Source organism: Mesocricetus auratus, unplaced genomic scaffold, assembly GCF_017639785.1.
Source record: "Mesocricetus auratus isolate SY011 unplaced genomic scaffold, BCM_Maur_2.0 Super-Scaffold_100003, whole genome shotgun sequence".
NCBI classification, from domain to species: domain Eukaryota; kingdom Metazoa; phylum Chordata; class Mammalia; order Rodentia; family Cricetidae; genus Mesocricetus; species Mesocricetus auratus.
In genome coordinates this window covers 100,128,368-100,150,132 of record NW_024429188.1, presented here as the reverse complement: position 1 = coordinate 100,150,132, position 21,765 = coordinate 100,128,368, and the positions used below count along the sequence as shown (strand labels likewise).

At 41.3% G+C, this 21,765-nt stretch overlaps 1 protein-coding gene and 1 long non-coding RNA gene across 4 annotated transcripts in view; one reads left to right on the top strand and one right to left on the bottom strand.

The window, feature by feature from the left end:
- Positions 1-21,765, top strand: part of Hs6st2 (heparan sulfate 6-O-sulfotransferase 2) — a 261,265-nt gene that overhangs the window by 217,719 nt on the left and 21,781 nt on the right. For 2 of the 3 annotated variants that reach the window (XM_005085552.4, XM_013124847.3), the window contains one exon: positions 7,478-7,564. The exons of the other annotated variant lie outside the window; for it this stretch is intronic. In XM_005085552.4, the coding sequence (XP_005085609.1) occupies positions 7,478-7,564 (87 nt within the window). The remainder of the gene's footprint in view (positions 1-7,477; positions 7,565-21,765) is intronic. 3 annotated transcript variants of the gene reach the window in all.
- Positions 19,616-21,161, bottom strand: LOC121140030. Its single transcript, XR_005876864.1, has 2 exons — positions 20,062-21,161; positions 19,616-19,720 (listed from the first exon to the last, which is right to left on the bottom strand). It is a non-coding gene; the product is annotated as an uncharacterized LOC121140030 (long non-coding RNA).

Genomic DNA, 21,765 nt, shown 5'->3' with positions numbered 1-21,765 from the left:
AGAGTAGATTTTAGTTTAGCCTTTAATATTTGGTTAGTCCTTGGGGAGAGTGGACAAAGAAAAGATATGAACTGTAAATGAAGCTTGGGATTAATGGTTACTTTTGTTTATCAGTCAGTGTCTTCCCTGCACTGAGGTGGCAGCAGCATGGGAGGGACTTTGTTATGGGTTTCTAGTAAATGTTAACAATGTTATTTCTACCCACTTTCTGTACCTACTTTAGTGATCCACCTGAACTAGGGAATGGAGACAGGCTTGCAAGGGAGATGGACAAAGAAAGCCACTGAGGTATACAAGGATCCAGACTTGTACTTTCCTTCATTAACCTTAGTATTGAGCTTTATACAACTAAATCTACTGGCTTGGCCTCTTACATGGATTCCTGATCTAAGGATCTTTGCAGAGCCCTTGGAATTCCCATCAACCAAGGTGGAACTAAACATTCTGGCAAAGGATGTCACCGGATATACCTGCTTCTTAATAACAAGGACAACTGTCCCATCAAGTCTCACTACTTATCTCACAGCTCAGGACACCCCTTTGAAGCAGAGATTATTTTCTTCTGGAATTCCAGTGCCATTTCTCTAAATGTCTGTCCATTAACCCAGCTTAATATGTGCCAAGGCAAATCCCCCAGCATCCTCTATAACCTGTATCCTCCTCCTAACTAATCTCTTTCTCTGGTAGAGTAGATTTGTTTCCCAGTCATCTGGTTTCTGAACTTTCTCCACAGCTGTTAGAGTTTATTCTCATTCCTCCAATATAGTCAATCTCCAAGTTCTGTTACATTTTCTTTTTATTCTGGGCATGATTTCTTTCTTTCCACCTCTCTAATGACCATGCCAGACCAAGCACCTTTCATATTTCAGGTCTAAATTACCCAAAGCCATCCAATCCCAGAGCTATGATTTTTGTTCCTCAACCTCCCTTCTGATGGAGGAACACCAGAGGTATGAATATAGTAATAGTACAATAGCACTCATAATTGTTAGGTGAATTTACACTGGCCCCAGATACTCTGAAGCAAGGTCCATAGTCTTTTAAAATACAAAGTGATTGACCAGCTTAAATGAGACAAATATAATTTAAAATCTGACCCAAGTGAGACATTAAGGGATATGACTATCACTCCCTTGGCAAAAAAAGCAAAACAGCATGTGCCATAGGTGAAGAGAGCTCATTGGTGCAGGTCCTGGTGTCCTGTGGTGAGTTGTTAGACTGAGAACTTAATGGAAGGAGAGAGGGCACAATAATGTATGTGCTCAGGCAGCCTGTTCTCAAAGCTTTGCAATTACAGAGCAGCTGTGAGCTTCTCTATGAATGGATTACCTGATTGGTTTAATCCCCTCTGTTTTACATATGACAATCCTAAAACAGCAAGAAGTAAGACATCTCACCAGCAGCCAAGATTAGAACTCAAGATTCCTAAGCAAGAGTTTTGAGCTTAGGAGTTGTCCCTGGGAGACTATAGTTATTCTTGGCTACACAGCAAGAAAGATGAGCCTTTGTCTTCTCTGAAAAGCCTCTGTTGCTATCCACAGTTAAGCCAAGGAAAGCCAGGGGGAGGAGAAAAACAAAAGTGCATCTTAGAAAACTGAACCTTCTCTGCTTGATCAGTGACAGAAATAGAGATAATGAATATAAGAGACTAAAAGGACCATGGACTCTAATTCAAACACTTCAGGTAGAAGGAAAGAAAATGAAAAAGTTGGGGGGGGCAAAGAAAGAAAACCACTCAGGACACAATAAGGAAAGAAAATGAAATCCAGATGCTTCATCAGCTTTAATTAAAGGAATCAATATTTGAAGAGCTTTCTTACTAGAACAAGGGCAAACTACTTCAAAAAATGCAGGCCTCTTTGAGAAGAGCAAGGCAGGCGCTCACCAGGAGGCAGTCGTGATTTAAAAGCCTCTCCGAAGATTCCCTCTTGGTGGATGGGTTGTTGAGTGAACTAAACATCTGTTTGGGAAGCACACTGGATCAGTTTGTATCCTTGCTAGTGTCCCACTTTTAAGTGCATTTCCAAATGCAAGGAACTCTCTGAAACCTAGACTCTGCTAGAAACACAGAATAACTACTATTTCCCCCAAGATAAACTTGGAACAAACCCTTCACATCTCTATCTCTACTTATCAGAACATGCATTGGAAATCATTAAAAGCTATATGGTTGCAACAGGCTTAGGACTATTATTAAGAAACACTATCCTATCATCCAAACATGCTTTCGTGAAAATGAAATTGTTTTCAAAACTCACATGTCTTTGCAACAAACATAATGATCAACCATTAGTAACTGGATTCCAATTCTCCTGGACCGTTCGTCAGTCATGGAAAATGTGTGATATACATGTCCCTGCTTCTTTTTCTCATACTGATGCCAGACCTTTTGATCTTTGATAATAATACTTCCCTCCAAGCCCAAATGCAGGGTGTTTTTTTATTGATTTGTTCAAGAAATTTTCTATGTGTTCGCTTTGCCTGTATTCTGTTGCATTAACCAAATTCACGAGCATGGATTAGTTATACAGAAGCTGGGGGTTTTTTCCATGTTTGTAAAGGCACTGAAGATCAAGAAGGGACAGTTTGATATCCATTGTCTCAAACCAAAACGCCAACCAGATTCACTCCTGCTGGAGTTTTCTCAAAGAGGTAATTATGGAATCCTCATGTTATACAGAACATGGCAGATGATGGCAGGACATGTGATGGCAGGACATGTGAGACATGGGTTGAAGAGAGTAGATGTATTGTGGAGTGCTAGACTCCCTTGAGAGCAACCTGCTCTTACAGTAACTAACCCATTCATGAAGGCTTTGACTCTATGAGCCTGATTAAATGCAGATCCCCGCTAAATCTCCCTGTTAAATGCCTCATCTCCTACCAATATCATTAAATTTGGAGATCAACCCTCAGCATAGCTTTTCCATAGGACAAATGATACTTATACCACAACAAGCACTGACTTAAAAGTTGTAGAAGAGATAATCAACAAAATATAAGCAATACATGGGACTATATCTGCTCAGTGCCAAAGAATGATGCAGCCACAGGAAGTATACAATAACCCATGCCTGCTTAGGACTCTGGGAATTAATTTTTACAATTTCAGTAACTGCAGAAGCAAACTGTTTTTCTTGGACATGAGGTTTACTCTTAGCACAAAGATCTTATGAGCAAAGATCACTATGAGCAATACAGGTTTCTGCATGCCACCCATCAGGAAAGTAGATTAAACCACTGAGGGATGTAGATTGGTAGAGGGTATGACCTGCATGAATGAGGTTCTAGCTTCATTCCCCAATAGCAGTAAAAAAAAAGTGGATGTGTTTTCAACCAATAAGTTCTTTGTTCATAATTACTTCTCAGGCAAGACCGAAAAAACTTCAGCAGAAGTGGGTCTGGTTGCCATTTCAGTTTCTCCCAATGGATATCAAATTGTCTCACCAGAAGTCCTTTGAGAAAGCTGTAGACTTGGGTCCATCACAGTTTTCCTACTTAGATGGAATAATGTACACAACACTGTGGGATTTTCTTTCTCACCCTTCTAGCCTGTGGAGCATGTATAGAGTCTGGAGGAGGAAAATCCTCCTTGCTATTAATAGTTAGTGAGGACAGCTCACCAGACTGTCAGAGGAGGGCTGGGACACATTAGCTTTTCTTATCAGAAACTCACCTGGAATTGGTTTCACAGGCCTTTGATGAGGCCCTAGGAGAGTCAGAATCTTATCTCAGAAGAGGATACAACTCAGGTGGGGCTCAAGAGGGCTGGACCCCTACCTTCTGGGATTTCAGACACAGCTCTTGAGATTACAACTTAAAGGAGAGATGAAAGGGAAGAGGGCTGACAAGTGGTGTAGGAGCAGATGGATCAAAGGAGTGACAAGTGAGCCTGTCTGTTTCAGATGCAAAGCGTAGGAACTAGTTCAAAATCAACGCAGTCCCCTCCCCATTCTCCTAGGCCACAAATTATCATCCATATAGCTTAGAAGCAAGCAGACATTCCTGTAAGTCCCTGGGATTGCTAGTTGTTTCAGTAACTAGGATTCTTGGCAGCATCTTAATCTTTGGGCCTTTGACCTGTGTCTTTCCAGATCTTGGAGGCTCCCAGTAGTCTGCTGCAGTATTTTCTCTTTATCTCTTACGAGGCACTTTGGGAAAACTCGAGGCCCTCAGAATTACTGCTTTCATTGTCTTTGTGTCTTAAAGTTTGAGATTTATGGCATCTTGTCCAGGTTTATCTACCGAGCCTAGATCTCTATGATAGGAAAAGACAGCTTTTTTTTCTGCCAATATTTGGCACATCTCTCTGCACAACTCTTAGTATAGCTACAAAATTGCCCTCCTAGGATCCAAGCCTGCCAGAAGATGCTCTCGCCCACTCCCCTTTCTGATACATTTCCCACTGGGAACCCATCTGTTATTTGCACAGAACACACATTTGGAGACATTTGAGTACTTTCACCTCTAGCCTTGGTGCCATACCTTCCCCCATGTGATTTATTCTTGAGAATGTTTTTGTTTTCATTCCCCTCAGATCTGCACTTCAGGGATTTGGCAGTAAGCCTGGGGGTGGGGTGGGGTGGGATCATTTCTATCTTTTAAAGGCTACTGCCCCAGGACAACCCACCTCCAGAGAAGCAGTTAACAATAATAAGGCTGTCATTGCAGGCTGAAATTTTTCCCTGATGTCCTGCCTTGCTCTCCCTAGAGAATCACTTGTAATGCAAATTTTAGAAGACCTTCTTCCCCAAGGCACAGAGGTGGGAATTTAGCAGTGAGAATGCTTGTTGTTTTATTCAAAAGTACAGGACATCTAAAATTAGATGGGCACTATAATCTGAGCTTGTGGCCTGATGAGGATGATTTAGAGAGTCTCTGGTTTAAGAGTGCTTCCAGGCAAATTTCCCACTGCCTACTGTGTTAGGGAAGTATTGGAAGAGGCCCAGTGTCCAGGAATGTAGAAGGGAGGTGGCTAAGACCTACTTGTGTTTATTTTCCCCGCTTTGAGTCTGGGCCTCTGGTACCCCACCCTGACCTCAAACTTGATTTGCAGCTGAGGATGAGCCTGAACTTTCAATCCTCCAGCTCCCGCCTCCTCAGTGCTGGAATTGCAGATACATACCACTGTACAGGGTTTCTGCTGTGGCCTTAGGGATCCAACCCAGGGAGTCATTCATACACACTAGGCAAGCATCCTACCGACTGAGCTTATAGCCCCAGCTGCCACTTGTATGTAACAGGAAGTTTATTGCAGCCTCTGCGTCCAACTGTACTTTTTGAAAGTAATAATTTTGAATGCTTTTGAATGAGATCTCTTTCTCCCTCTCTCTTTTTCCTTCCCTCCCTCCTTCCCTCCCTCTCTCCCTCCCTCCTTCCTTCTTCCTCCCTCCCCCATATCCATCTTTCCTTTCTCCTTCCTTCTGCTGTTTCTTACCATACAAAGTTTCATCATGACGCTTCCATACATACCTCTGATTGATCTTTCTGACCCAGAATATTTTGTCTGGATTTGAATTGTGGTGGTCAATTTCTGACCTTGGTTCTGGATAGGGAGGGTGACTGGTATTCATCCCCAAACTGCCTAAGGAGTTCTTTGCCAAAAAGCCATAGTGGATACATAGGAGTAGCAGTCTCCATTGAGTTCGTCAGTCTCCGGTGAGCATGTCACCCAAGCTCACGGTGAGTTAGAGAGCTGCACAGTCAAGGGTTGTCCCAACTGGTTCACTATTTAAAATTTCAGCATTTAGCTGCAGAGCTACACACCATGCAGCAGCATCAGAGCCACCTGCATGGCCCCTACTTTACATGACTGCTCTGAGCCCTTGTGGGCACTACATCCAAACTACTAGAGCTTTTGCTAATGTCGACTCCTCCTGGTTTGTGTTTGTCTATGCCTATACATCTTTATTACCTTTGATATCACAAGGAACCCCTCATTATTTCTTGTTCCAATCACATCCTGGTGCCCATTTGAAACTAGTGACTATAGGATAGAATGTCATTTATGATCCCTTCCCAGCCTTCACATAAATGCTGCTACACAGAGACACTTATTTGCAAAGGACTTGAAAGATTCATAAGAATCTAGTAGGCTCTTTGACATTGTCTTAAACACTACCTCTACCCATAAAAGGTTCTAGGCCCATGAGATGGCTCAGCAGATAAAAGAACTTCCTGAGTAAACTCAACAACCTCAGTTTGATCCTGGAGCCTTTGGCTGAATGATGAACAATTTAAAGTTGCCCCCTGACTTCCATATTTACACCATCACACACACACACACACACACACACACACTAAAAATAATAAATTTTAAATAAAAAGAAGGTCCTGGACTGATGAGGTCGCTCTGAACACTTGCTGCCATGCCTAATGACATGAGTGCATCCGTTGGGTCCCATATAGTGGAAGGAGAGAAATGACTCCTCCAAGTTGACCCGTGACCTCTATGTACGGGCTGTGGCACATGTGCATATACACTTGAGTGTACACATACAATAAGTAAATAAATATAAAAAAGAGAAGGTCCTATTATATACACTGAACAACAAGATAGGCATGTTCTACCTTCACTGTTTATGAGGTTATGCTGATGAAGATTTTAGTAACAAAAATTTCTAATGAAATTGGGATAAATAATTCTGCACATCAAGTGAAGAGAAAGGCTTTGAATTGGTTTCCATGGAAATCTGAAGATGAAGTACAGTATTAATTTCAAGGCAAAGCAGCTGAATTGAAGATAATGGTAAAATAGTTTGATAAAGGAAATAGAATAAAGTAATCAAGGAGACTCCAATCAATTATTCCTCTTTGTTTACCTTGAGGTGATTAATTTCCCTTCGTTTATTAACCTGATGAGATTAAGCAGACCTTCCTTGTGATTTATTTAGTAATTGTTTCCAAGGTTTGACATAAGCTGTGGAGTTATTGAAGGTGGAAATTTAAATTCAATTACTCATGAAGCAAAGGGTGCTTCTCTTGAAAGGACCTCTGAATGCATGAATGCATGGCCTTCCCTCACCACATTATGAGAGAAAATTATTAATTCATCTGATAGTATCTGCCACAGCCATTTTGAAGTCACTTGGTTCCATATCCCCTCACTGAAAGTCAGCAGCTTCAGAACTGAACTTGTGGTACAGACACTCCAGTGGCTGGAAAAGTAATGGGTTTCATTTCTGTTTGTTTAGAGGAGAGAAACTACTGTGCCCTTTTATACATTTTTCCCCAATAAAGCCTTCCTGGAAGCTTGGGCTATGGTGCTACTATTAATGGAACATAACAGGTCAAACTTTGCTCTGAAGGACAGTTTTATTTGACCTTGAATAATGGTTCCCACTGTCTCTGACATTGAAGGAAATCACTGATTAAAAATTTGCTGGGGAAGGGAAGGAGAGAGAAAGTTGTTGAATTAAATGACTAATTACTTTTTGTCTCTGTGTTCTTTGTATATATTTTTGTTCGGTGGGTATAGTAAGGATAGATGGGGTTCTTCAAACTTCAACTCGGGTGCCAACTCTCCATCATCTACAAAGACCCGGAGCGCATCTAAGAGTGGGAAGTAAGTGCTGCTGTGCATCTCACACAGTTACCACACAGCCATGTGTCCTCATTTTGTCATTCATTCATAGCCATTCAACAAACATGTATGGGATGCTTTTTGTGTGTCTGAAAGTGGGAATTAAAAGAACACTATCTATGGAGGTGATACTCGTATAAGGAGAAGGGAAGGAGAAGAAAAGTCCAGAGATGATTTTGCAAGGGTGAAGGTTAAGGCCATTTGTCTGGAAAGGCAATGCAAGCTTTAGTCTAAGATGCTAAAAAATTAAATAAACAACACTGGTTAATCACTTTATTGTTTGTGCAATGCATGAAAATCTCTGTCTTGAGATTTAAATTAGAAGGTTCTGGAAAGCCATTTCATAAATTTCCTCATTCAAATACATTTACATTTGAGTTGTATTACTGTTACATGATATGTTTATTCTTTGCACAATAACTAGTATGTAAATGTTCTACATCTTTTTTATATTGAAAGAACATGGATTGGTTGGGTTTTTTTTTGTTAGATTTATGTCTTTAAGGTGGTTCCAGAAGACAGTTTTGGCTAATCTCTCCTCTTGGATTTAGCAGAGCATGGCATTCTGAAGTGGTGTGTCCCCATGGAGATGACATACCTTCAGCTACGCTGTTCCCTCTCCAATAGGTGCAGCCCTTTTATGAACACCTCAGCCTTTCTTTTTATTTATTTAATTGATTTTTATGTGCATTGGTGCTTTGATGGCATGGTCTGTATGAGGGTAGCAGGTCTCCTGGAACTGGAGTTACAGACAGTTGTGAGCTGCCATGAGGGTGCTGGGAATTGAACTCCGGTCCTCTGGAAGAGCAGTCAGTATTCCTAACCACTGAGACATCTCTCCAGTCCTGCAGCTTTTCTTATAGGCTCTCTTTCCCAAGGATATGGGCCTTTAGACTGGCCTGCATCTAGAAAATGAAAGATGCCATCATCACACTAGAAGCTCCAATTTGACAGTAAGATATGTCACTATAAGAGCAAGGCTTTGCAACGGAAGGTGGATTTGTAATGGTCATATATTTTATGTATTCAGCACTGGACACTAAGTGCTGTACTTTGAATATAATCTGCTATTCGATTCCCAATGTGAAAGATCTATTGGCTGCCGCTTTCCCCTTCTTTTTCACCTCCTGAATACCATTTCAGTTTTGCATATAAAATTGATCGTGGTCTATCTGTAAAAATATGAAAGTGATGGTAAAGATATGAGACTAACTCTCTGAACAGGTAGAATTCATTTCAGTTATTTATTGCCAAGCACCACAGTCAAAATGCTGTATCAATTATGAAGGAATGGAATTGATGGACAAATTTCCAAACAGTTGAAGGTTTCCAAATTAGTCCCACTCCATTGTTACTGCACATTGTCAGTTCCCAATGATGCACTGGAGAGACACTTTAACTCCATACTTGAAGAAATGACAGACCCCTATCTGGGCGCAAACTCAATCTGGGTACCCTTATTCATACTGGTCGCACTGATGATTGCAGAGTACAATTTCCATTCATTAGACCCTGATGTATAATGTTGATATTTGTGATTTATTGATGTACTTCAAAAGGAGCATTGCATTGTAACTTTGGACTTTGCAGGCACCTGATCTTTCACTTATTAAGTGAGGACTGTCTGTATATCACCCAAGGAGAGGTTGGTATAATGGAAGTTAGGTTGATGTAGAGAATGCATGCAGAATACCATATTCAGGTTTTTCACAATAGGAGGGCTGAATAAATGCATTCCCAAGTAGATAGCCGGGATCTTCTATCACAGCTACTGTGTTTGCAACCATCCTAAGCTTTTGCCATTTCTGAATTTTGAGCTAGATGTCTTTTGTTTGCCACACACACTGACTACAAATTAAAATAGTTCTTTTCAATTTCTCATTATGTTGGTTAGTTATTACTATTAGAAAGTTTTCAGATTCATTTTTTACAGTTGTATGGACCAGATTGCTTTGTATCATAGCCCTTCTTCCATTGGTTTTGAGGGATAGAATTTTTCTTAATCTGTCATTGCCTATTTTGTCTGCCTTGGACTATCTTTGTCTTTAGGAACAGTGCCGGTGTTCCATGGTTAAGATAAGACTTGGGGGCCTTCTCCACACCTTGCAGAATACTTTCTAGAAATGTTTCGGCGTTGTGCTCAGTAGTTCAGAGGAAGGTGTTCTATACATTTACTGCTAAGTTGTCCTTGCACTCCCTTGGTTTCAGGGTGTAGGGTGGTAGCAATGGCCAGCAATGGAAAGTGCCTTTCTGTTGAGTTTCCTGGGCATTGTTTTATCTAATGACAGTAAGATATGCAGCTACAGAATAGCTCTAGTTTCTCTATGCTGTTTTTGAGGCCAGACATGGGTTGGAAGAGTAAAAGAGTGTTCTTCTCTGAAAAGAAATCAGCTCTTCCATTTTCTGAAGAAGTATAAAATGCAAAAGTCAAGCTGTGCCAAGTTTGCCTCATGGCAGAAATTATTAGTAACTAGTATGTATTGCTTATGTGCTCATGTGCCAGCATGTCTATGGTCCATATAGTACATTTTTTCTCATGAATCCTCGCCTACATAAAGCTCACAAAGTAGACGCTATTATTAGTATTTCTACTTTATTTGTGAAGAAATTGCGAATCGGGAGATAATAATACGTCCTAATGAGATCTACAAATGAATGGTTTTTGCAAATACCATCTTTGACTCAAGTTTTAGAAGTTATTATAATATGTATAATATATATAAATATATATATAATGTATGGTCTGCATATTCTTATAACTCCAGTATTAGGGGACAGAATCAAGTGGGTGCCAGGAGCTCGCTACCCTGCCAAGCTAGGTAAAATGGATATGGTGAGACTCATGTTTTGTTTTAAGCAGAGAGCAATAAAGGCATGATATTCTCCACTGACCGTCGTATGTGTTTGCATGGGCATGTTTTCTGTGCACACACATGCATACACCTCTCGCTCACTTGCCAACCCTCCCCTCCCCCACAAAGGAAATGCATGCTGGAAAGGTGGGTCAGAGAAGCTGGAGTTATGGAGTTGGTCAAAGCTAAAACTGCACGAGCAATTACTCCTTCTGACTTTCCACCTATTTAGAGCCGGCTGAGGTCCAATGAAGCATGGTCAGCGAGGAGCTCAGGAAACCTCCAGCTTGGCTGTTGTGTCAGTTCTGCTTGCTCTGTTGCATTGCCTGGCTCTGAAGCTGGGCAGCCAACCTTCTGTTTCAGGGAGGAACAGATGGGGTGGGATATATCTGAGCAGCAGAGCCAGACCACCCTGGCAACGACTTCCAGCGAGGAGCAAGCAATTTCTTCAGTGTTGACAGTGAGTCAGATTGACAAGACAGAGACAGAAATCAGTACAGAGCCATAGGATCTAGACCAAACAGTGTAAGTTTTACAGATGCTGCTGACCCATGACCAGCCGGGCCAGGCCACAGCACTGGGCCTCACACAGGGCTCCTTTCTGGAATATAAACATGTTACTCTGGCAGACACAGCAGTTCACAGACAATCAGTTTACCTCCCTCTGGATCACACTGAAACTGTCAAGGCTGAGAATGCTTAGCTGCCCCTGGGAGCTTTCAGGGGTCAATTTTGCTAATTCGTTCTGGTTTCTTGAGGTACGAGTCTTAGTATGTGACCCACTCTGGCCTTCAACACAGGAGTTTCTTACTCTCTGGGACTAGTGGCATCTATCACCATGTCCAGTTTTAAAGTGCTCATTTTTTTGTAGCAGAATATTTCTGTTCTTTCCAGGAGACCAGCTCTTTTGCTGGACAGACCGTAGATAAGGACACCACCATTTCTGAGTCACATCTAGTTACTAGCAGATGAAAGCCTAGATTTCTGGTCTTCTAGTGCTGTCCCCATATCCAATGCTCAACACTGAATGGTGTCATTCTTTCAGAGACCATCGCATCAGTTCCTGACCTCTTTTGCTCTAGATGTCCACCAATGTGCTTTACTCCCCATATTCCATGATGAACAGATTGGGGGTGCAAAGAAAATGGAGACTTTGGAAAAGTTAGAGTTATTCCACTTTATAAAAAAATCTGGCAGTGGTGGTGATGAAAGAAAAAAGTATGCACTTCTCCAGTTCTTCCTTATTCTCTGAAATACAATTCTGCTGTTATTGTGGCACTGTCAATGATGCGATCATTAGAATGTACAGATCAAAGATTTTTTTCTCTCAAATCGAACAAGCAATGCTGGTGGCCATTTTTGTGTAGAGATACAGATGTTCCTCGACTTGAAATAGGATTATGTTTTGATAAAAAACCATCATAAACTGAAAATATCATGTTCAAATACATGTGAATGAGCCGGGCATTGGTGGCGCACACCTTTAATCCCAGAACTCAGGAGTCAGAAGCAGGCGGATATCTGTGAGTTTGAGGCCAGCCTGGTCTACAAAGCGAGTTCCAGGACAGCCTCCAAAACAATACAGAGAAACCCTGTCTCGAAAAACCAAAAAAAAAAAAAACATGTGAATGCTGATGAGATAATTCAGTAAAGTGCTTGCCATGTAAGAATGCACATACGTGTAATCCCAACACTCGGAAGGCTTGCCCTGCTTGGTGAGATCCAGACCAGTAAGAGACCACTGAACTCCAAAATGCCCATACTCATACAGGTGTGCATGCACATTCTTAGGAGGCTGAGAGAGACAGGTTGTGAATTTGAGGTCAGCCTGGGCTACAAAGCAGAACCCTGTCTCAAAAAATGTACTTTATATACTGCTGTGTATTGAATGTCAAATATGCCCTCTCATACTTGTAAGATTTTTTTTCTATTTTGGGCTCTTTTGGCTTTTTGGTCTTTTTGAGGGACCCACCACCCAGCTCCCAAATAACTCACACACAGAGGCTTACTCTTAGTTATGAACACTCGGCCTTAGTTTGGCTTGTTTCTTGCCAGCTTCTTTTAACTTAAGCTATTCTTTCAACCTTTTTGCCTCTGAGCTTTTCTCTTTCTCTATTTCTGTATACCTTACTTTCACTCTTACTCCGTGGCTGGCTTGGTGGCTTGCCTCTCCTTGTTCTCTTGTTGCTCCTTGCTCCTCATTTCTCCTCCTACTATGCTCTCTGCCTGTCAGCCCTGCTTATTCTTGCTCCTGCCTTGCTATTGGCTGTTCAGCTCTATATTAGTACCACCAAGTATTTTAGACAGATAAAGCAACACAGCTTCATAGAGTTTAACAAATACAGCATAAACAGAAGTCACATACATGAAAATAATATTCCCCGACACATACTACTCTATTTTAACACTTGAACCGTAGCTATTAATGCTGTTCTGAGAGGCTATGGAATTTTTTACATGTTATGCCTGGTGCAGGCCTAGGACCATAAGAATGGGGCTCAAGCTTTTGGATCATCTCTGCTTCCAAACCAAACTCTCTGCTTCCTGATGTTAGAACAATTCCACAAGCCCCTGACACTACTGACCAAAGTTCCCAGCCACTATACTTTCTTTGTCTTTCTAGACTGTATGCCTTGATCTGTGAGCCAAAATAAAGCTCTCCTCCCTTAAGTTGTATCTGTCAGATATTTTGGTATAACAATAAGAGTGACTGATTATGGTGTGCCTGTTTAAATTAGATTGTATGCAGATGAGATGATGCTAAAAATCAGTTAGTCTCAGCATGAGATTTAACCTATGCTGAGACTATGGAAAGTCATGGACCAATTCCCATTTTAAATACTTTTTTTGCTTGGTCTACGGTCTTATTTTGTAGCCCAGGCTGGCCTGGAGCTGACTATGTAGACCAGGCTAGCCTTGATCTCATAGAAATCTTCCTTCTTCTACATCCATAGTGCTGGGATTAAAGGCATCCATCACCATACCTGGCTCAATTTTTCTTGCCATGAATATTAAAAGCCAATGTTGATCAATCAAGCATGAACCTGGTAACTGATACCATGGCGAGTTAAGTACTTTAAATAATGGCTTAAAGGAATTGAGTTAAGGGAAGGAAAAAAGTTACACAATAAGATGACAAAATCCTGTTATGGAATATTCCTTTACATTGTATGAAAAATGTCACTGTTGTTGGTTTAATAGGAAGCTAAATGGGCAATAGTTAGGCAGGAGGTGTACTGCGAAGTTCTGGGAACAGAGAGCTCTAGGAAGAAGAAAGGTGGAGGTGCCAGCCAGAGGAAGCAGGATGCACATTATAGAGCAAAGGCAACCGAGCCACATAAAAAACATAGATTTAAAAAATGGGTCAATTTAAGCTATAAGAACTAGTTAGAAACAAGTATAAGCTAAAGCCATGCTTTCATAATTAATAAGTCTCAGTGTCATTCTCTGTGAGCTGGCAGCCCAAAGAAAAATCCCTCAACAAAGTCCACCTTTGTTCATGTCACCAAGCTGCATGGGACTGACCCTATTAGTGGATGCTACAGGATGACTGATTACAACCTGGATTTACTGGAAGTTTTGTAGCAAGCAGAGTTCTATCTATTCAGTGATACCTGATGGGAGCAGGGTAGAGCATGGTTTTGGTTGGCAGGAGCCAAATAACAAAGCTTTCCTGCCTAAGGAAGAAGTGGGAGCTTGCTTGCTCTGCAGGTCCTCCCTCGGGTGTGCTTTCTGATTGGTCTAGCTAGCTGTGTACGTACATGTTCATCACAGAACGTACGACACACCTTTCCTCTCATTGAGACACACGTGTTTGTTCTGAGTCCATAAGCTGTGACTGCTTCTAAACTCTGAGATTTTTCTGTGTGTGTATATTCTCTCACTTCAAATTGTGGTATATTGTGTTAACATAATCAAGTGTTCAAGTGTTTTGTTTTTCCTATAATTTTGTAGTTTTAGGTGGCAGTAATACCAATAGTGTCCTTCACTTGGCTGTTAAACCAGTACCACAAAGATGCAAAACCAAAGTATTAAGCTGATTGATTAATTTACTCCTCCCCCCTTATTACATTTTATAGGAAAGGGGAAAAACAGTTCCTAAGTAGACATGGCCAGGACAAGCTCCTTTGCAGCCTGACTTTCTTCTCCTTCAGTATTCCCCAGCCAGAATACTATGAAACTCTTGGTTAAAACAAAAATTTCAGATATACCCCAGAAAACACATTCATTAATAAGTCAGGAATCTGGAATAAACCATTTGAGAAAAGATTTACAGTAGCCAGGGACAAATAACTTAGGCTTACCATACTTTGGTACTTTGATGTTTAACCTCAGGCTAAGCAGCTGCAGCACACGCCTGTTCAAATACTTCTTCAAATAAATTAATCGGGCAGCCTTGTGTATTCATGAAAAGATATCATCCCTGGAGTCAGACAGACCTGGATTTGGATGCTGGCTCTCATGCCCCATAACTTTATATGTACCTCATTGGGCCATTGTGAGGATTAAACATCCTAATCCGAGTGGAGCTCTCAGAGTGCCTGGCGAGTGTTCACTAAATGTCAAGTAGTGATTATGTTTATTTTGTTTGCCAGTGTATTGCAGCTGGGGACAATGTGACCTGCCCAATAGGATTCTGGCCAGTAGGATTTTGATGAGCTCTGGTTGGCTCATCTTGTTTATTTTTCTACTTTGCCAGCTCTTGAAATGGGGCAATAGTAACCTAACCACTTGCATATACAAATACTACAGATTATACAAATACATATACATATACAAATAATGAGCAGCACATCCAGGAAGAAGAACTTTGCTAGCAGATTCCCACACCCCTCCGTGAGACACAATATACACACTAGATAGGAAGTGCCCCTTTCAGCAAGTGCCTGTCAGTACTGGTCTTGATGGTGCCTCTTGGTGGGAAAGTGTGTTCTGCTCTTTGGGTCCTGGAAAGAAGAACCTACGTTTTTGTCTGCCAGCCAACACAAACACTTACCACATAAACTCAAGGAGGCAAGATGCTTCTGCTCCCTGTATATTGGATTAAAATGGCAAATACTAAAACTTGATGGCTACTTCAAAGGTTGGAGCACTACCCCGTGAAGAGTACTTCTATGTATTACATTCTTCACGTGTAAAAATGAAAACACTTCACAAATCACTTTTCTTATTGCTGTGACCAAACACCAGACAGGAAGCAGCTCAGGGAGAAAAGAGTCCATTTTAGCTTACAGTTCAAAGGATACAGTTCATCATGTTAAGGAATGCATGGTTTGAGCATGAGGTGACTGGATACATTCAGTCACCAGTTAGGAAGCAGAGAGTGGATAAGAAGTAGGACTGGCCTCTAAAATCTTAAGGCTTGCTCCCAGTGACCTACTTTCCCCAAAGACATTGACATTAGCCAGAGACTAAGTATTCAAACACATGAACCTATGGGAACTATTTTATATTTTAATGATATCAGATACTAGTAGCACCTTCTTACTGTATAAGGTTTTCAAAGTTTTTACTGAGTGCATACTCGCAGGTGTTGAGTACCATTCTGCAGATTCAGAAAAGAATGCACTCAACAATATTCTTTCTTTGTCATTTTGCCCATTATAGAAGAATTATGTGGTCATTAAACAAATAATTGTACATAGACATGATTGCACATGCCTGTAATCCCAGCTTTTAGGAAACTGAGATAGGGGAAGTCCAAGTCCAAAGCTGGTTTGTGCTACATAGTAAGACCCTGTATCACAAAAGAAGGAAGGAAGGAAGGAAGGAAGCAAAGGAAAGTCAAAAGTAAAGACAAAAATGAATATGTAATATTTCAAAAAGGAGTAAAAAAGTAAATGATAGACATAAGGAATGGGCAGGGCAAAAATTTGTAGATTTAGATGAAGTGATTGTGGGAAACCTCACCAAAAAATGGAAAGGTATGAATTATTTAATGAATTAGTACATTGTTCTAGTTTCATTTCTGTTCCTGTGACAAAATACCTGGACACAAAGCAACTTAGAAGAGAAAGGGGTTTCTTTCTGTTTACAATTTCAGATTACAGTCCATAATGATCTCGAAGTTAAGGCAGGAACTTCATGAAACTGGACACATCGAATACACAGTGAAGAGCACAGAGAAATGAATATGTATGCCCGCTTGCTTGCACACAGCTAGATTTCTTCACCCATGCAGTTCAGTACTGTTGAAGCTGGGCTGAGTCTTCCCACATCAGTTAACTTAGTAATTCAATTCCCCCACAGACATGTCTACAGGGCAACCAAATGTAGACAGTCCCTCACTGAGATTTTCTTCCTAGATGACTCTAGGTTGTGCCAAGTTAACAATTAAAGCTAACTACCATATACACATAAAAGGATTTGCAAGGTAATCTCACATATCATAAAGTACATCAGTGCTTTGTTATGTATCACTTATTGAGTGTTTTCTGAGTCAGGCAGTATGCAAAATTCTTCACATTCTCCCTTGTTTGACCATTAGAATAAGAACTATTAGCACATTGCCGTGGACTGAAAGCCCAGACTGAATAAAAAGGGAAAGACAGAGAAAGTGAGCTGAGCACCAGCATCCATCTCTCTACAGCTCAACTGCAGACAACCCTCATGCTCATGCCACCATGTCTTTCCTTACACCATCACTGCCTTCAAAGCTCCGAGGCCTGGGCAACCTATGGGGCCCTGGACAATGGATCAGTGTTTATCCCTGGAATACAAACAGACTTCATGTCCATAACACAAAGAGGGTTGCTCTCTCAGCCTGAACTCTTAGGGGAGTGCCTGGGCCCTGCCCTGAGTGAAATGACAGACTCTAGATATCCCCTATGTGAAAGGAAGTGGCCATAGTGTGGGAGGCTGGGGGGGGGATAATGAGGGGGTGCGGGAGGAGGGGAGGGAGAGGGAACTGGGATTGACATGTGAAGCAAGCTATTTAAAATTAAAGTAAAAAACAAAAACAAAAACAAAAAACTCCCAGTATAAGGGACATGAGGAGGCAAAGAGCTGAATTTGCGTAAGCCCGAAATTACTAAAAACTACAAACACACCTAGTTTTTCACAAAATTTTATAGAGACTTTGAATCTTTTACCTTAATTATACCAGCAATTCCATGAGGAAGATGATGAGAAAACTAAACTGACAGAAACAATGCATTTTGCCCAAAGCCACACAACACTTTATCCACTTACACTCGGGTAGAAAATGTACAGAATTCATTTCCAACACAGGTAGTAAAGACTGATAGATATATATAAGGCGTAGGAGCTTTTTCAGAAATAAGTGGTGACATTTACTGGGTACTTTCTTTGTACTACCCTTGTTCTAGATTCTTTAAATACATGAATATTCTTACTTAATCCTGGAGAGTACCACATGACATTAATGCAAGGAAAACTCCTCGAATGTTTCTATGTCATTGGACCATACAAATTTCTGAAGGGACTTGGGAGTGAGCAGCTAGGTATCTTCTACACACCAGTCTCTTTGAAGATTCATTTATTTTATTTTATGTGTATCACTGTTTTGCCTGCATGTATGTCTGTACACCATGTATTTGCCTGTGCCTGCAGAAGTCAGACGGTCACATCTGACCCCTTGGGGGACTGGAGTTATAGATGCTTGTCAGATGATATGGTGATGCTGAGAGCTGAACCTGGGTTCTCTGGAAGAGCACCAAATGCTTGTAACTACTGAGCCATCTCTCAAGTCCCTAGACATGGCTTTTAATGTGGCTGGATTGTTGAGTTTAGTCAGATCAGTGATTCTCCCAGTCTTTTAGTCTGTTTTTTTCAGGCATCATAACTTCAACTGAAGAACTGGGAATGGTGGGCTTGCTTCCACACGCCTCTTTCTCATCATGGCTAGCCTTCATGCAGCAACAGCCTCAATGCATGTTTTCTATAAGCATTGGCATATGCACCCAATTGTTCCTGTTCTTGCATGTTTCAGGGATGACCACAGTCTTTTGTGCCCTCACAGTAGGGAGTAGGGCAACTGGTTAGGCTGTGAACTTTGTCAGAAAGCTAGTCTGCTGCCACTGCATCCCCACATCACTCTCCCAGGATCACTGTCATTCCTTCTGCAAAACATGGAGAATTGTTCTTGGTGTCCTGGCATCATCAAGAGGATGGAAAAGCCAACAGTGAAATGTCTCCAAGACCAACCAACAGCTACTAGTTACATGTCCATTGTGTTAAGTGATTGTCAGGAACTGTGGTGGGGGGGAAGCGCATTTTCACATAAACTGGCAAACGTAGACCCTTTCCCTTCACACTGTCTTGCTCTTACTGGACCTGGTTTGTATGGTTCTTCCCCGCACCCAGATTGTCATATCCTTTGCTAGTCATCATATGCCTAGTGCTTCACCAAACTCTCACTCTTCAAGTGTTTTCCTTAAGCAGACATGATCTGAAGAATAATTAGCAGTAGTTGACTTTACCCTTGAAAACACATTTGAAGGTTGTGAATTTCGTTTTCTGATTATTTGGCTAGCTAACCCCATTTGATGGCGGAGAAGAAACGGACTGTTTTGAAGGGATGTTTGTTTTCTTTATTGTGTTTTGGGTATGAACTTTACTGAAAAAGGATAATATGTTGCAGGCTTAGTTCCCAGATACAGAATACATTTATTATGTATTCTCATGGTGAGTATATAACAGATGTGCTTTTAGGAGCTGGGGCAACAGGGGCATGGCTTTTGAAGATATATTGTATTTTCTCTCCCTCTTCCTCCATTCCTTCCCCCGTTCCTTCACCATGCTCTTCCTGGCTGAGGTGAGCAGACTCCTCCACCCCCATGCCATTCTCCCTTAGAGTCTATGTCTTGCCAATCCACAGAAACGAAGCTATTCAAACATGACCTGAAACCTCTTAAACTGTGTCCACGTGAAGACCTCCTTCCTTTAAGTTGTTTATATCAGGTATGCTATCGTGGGGGGAAAAGCAGCTAAGGAACACATCTGGTATAGTATGTGAGGCAGTGTTAGCCATTCATACATTTTTGGGCACTGCATTTTATACTAACTATGAGCAAGAGCAAGGAAAGAGTGGACTTCTTCTCACCCTCTGCTTGCTCCCCACATATCTCTTACTGTGTCTGCTAATCACCATCATCCTTCTCAGTTCCAGGTTTAGCTTCTAACCACTGAAAATACGAAAAGAAATACAAAACCCTAGATCTGATGATTCACGGCACTGTATTTATTGCATTCTTCCTTTGTATGTACCAGTGTTTCCAATATGTGTTCTCTCTGGTCATTTGGTTCTGAGTCAGGAATGGAGAGGCTGCCAAAGGTAAGAGTGATGGACAAGCTGAATTAGTAAGTACCTGAAGCCCCAGGCTCCCACTCTGCCTCTTCCTCATCTGTTTTGTGTATCAGGGTCAAACTGGATTTCCTTTGAAAAATCCAACTGCTGAGAGCTAGTTTCTAAGTACTGGTGCAGACCTAATCAGATAATAGCCAAGGTGAAGAGTGTGAAGATTACAGCCTGGGCTGTCCTTGCCCCAGCTGTCCAGAGACAGTGGAAGCATCCCCCTTCCTATCTTCTGCATGCTCTTTTTAAAAAGACAAAAAAGAAAGAGCCCCCATCACGTGGTCAGATTGTTCTGCCTGAATGAAAGGTACCTGATGGATAGGTGATGATACTTAAGATTACAGCTGACATGCAAACTGAATCTGAAATACTTAGAAGGAACAAAATGCCTTTGGTTTTGAGTAATGCTCCCCAACTGGCTGCTGTTCTCCAGACTAAAGAAGCATACACTGTTTCCACTCCATTTCCTTCCACTGGCCTCAGTGTGAGGGTGTAATGAAACCTGTAGGGGAAGAAAAGAACATTGGCTTAGAGACAGGGCTCTTTCAGTTGCTAAAGCCATCCTGTCCCAGAAAATGGCCCAGCAGATGTTTACAGGTCAAGGTCCAACCTGAATGCCATTAGAAGTACTGTGGTTTTTCTAACATTTATCCTTGCAGGAATTTTGTATAATTTTTGCTTCCAATTTTTAAAAACTCTCTTTAGTGTTTTCACTGTATACATGTCCATTAGCTAATTCAGTAGTATCCTTAACCACATGCTCACATCAGAGAGGGATGCTCAGGTCCAATTGGCCCCTCTATCTGAACCTCCTCTTTTGTCTGTCTTTTAAGAACTATAACCTGGGAAACTGTTGCTAAGAGTGCTCTAAAAAATACTTTCTTGATATATAGTTAGGGGCTTGAAGAGAGCAGGAAAGAGGCAGAGGCAGACAGAGAGGTTAAAGGCAGAGTCCAAGAACTTGGCATACGTCTTAAAAGTAGGCTAGATGTAGTTTGGGACAGAAAAAAGAAAAGATAAAGACTGAACTTCTGTCCTTAAGTCTGACCCCGACTAGCTCTACCACCTTGAAAACATCACTTAGCCTTTCTAGGTCTGTGATTTCTATGCTATTAAATGAGTGGGTGCCTTTGCTGACTCAGGTACAAATAGCTAGATAGCCCCTCGTCACCAGTATCTGAAGAAATAATGAATCAGAGACACCAATTCCTCCCAGGTACTTTGGTGATGCTGCAGTTTAAGGCTGGTGAGCTTGGGGAGATGTGTTTCAAAAGAAGGAAAAATCTTTCATGTCTCCCCCACGTAGTGTCCATGGTGGTCTATTAGGAGCACATTTAAAAGAAGTGGTCTCATTCTATATTCTTCTACTCAGGACAGAAAACCAGTTTGTTTGTTAATGGGACCTTAAGCAAATTCTTTCTAGTGAAACCCAGAGCCGCTTTACAAAAGGCAGAGAAGTGCACTTCCCGCCCCTGCCCCCACCCCTGCCCCAAATCTATTTAAAAATGTTCACTTTACCATTGCTAAACTTCATTACCACTCATCAGAGCTGCATCTGTAAGATTAACGATCATCCCACGGGGAAGGTAGTGACAGTCAGGAGAAAACAATCCCCAGCACATGCTACTTACTATTCTGTACTCTGAGAATTAACATCAATAATGGCACTGCAACATTGTTCAAAATAAAGAAGGGAGATTTCTAATTGTCTGGTAAAAAAAAATCCTGGTTTGGCTCCCTTGAGAAGAGACCTGAGTTTAAATCATGAATACCACACATCTCTGAACAGTGTGGGGTGTTTGCAAGTGCTTTAATCAGGATGACGTGGCAGTGGCCTGCTTTAATTTGATCACATTGATTAAGTTTTTATAAGCTAATGTATGTTGCAATTTCAATTTCAGTTAAATGAGAATATCCTACCATTATTAGATATTACCAAAATGCCCCAGTGAGTGAAGGCTAGACTTGCTGTTTTCAATTGCTACCGACTTCCTGATTATATCATCTGTATTAAG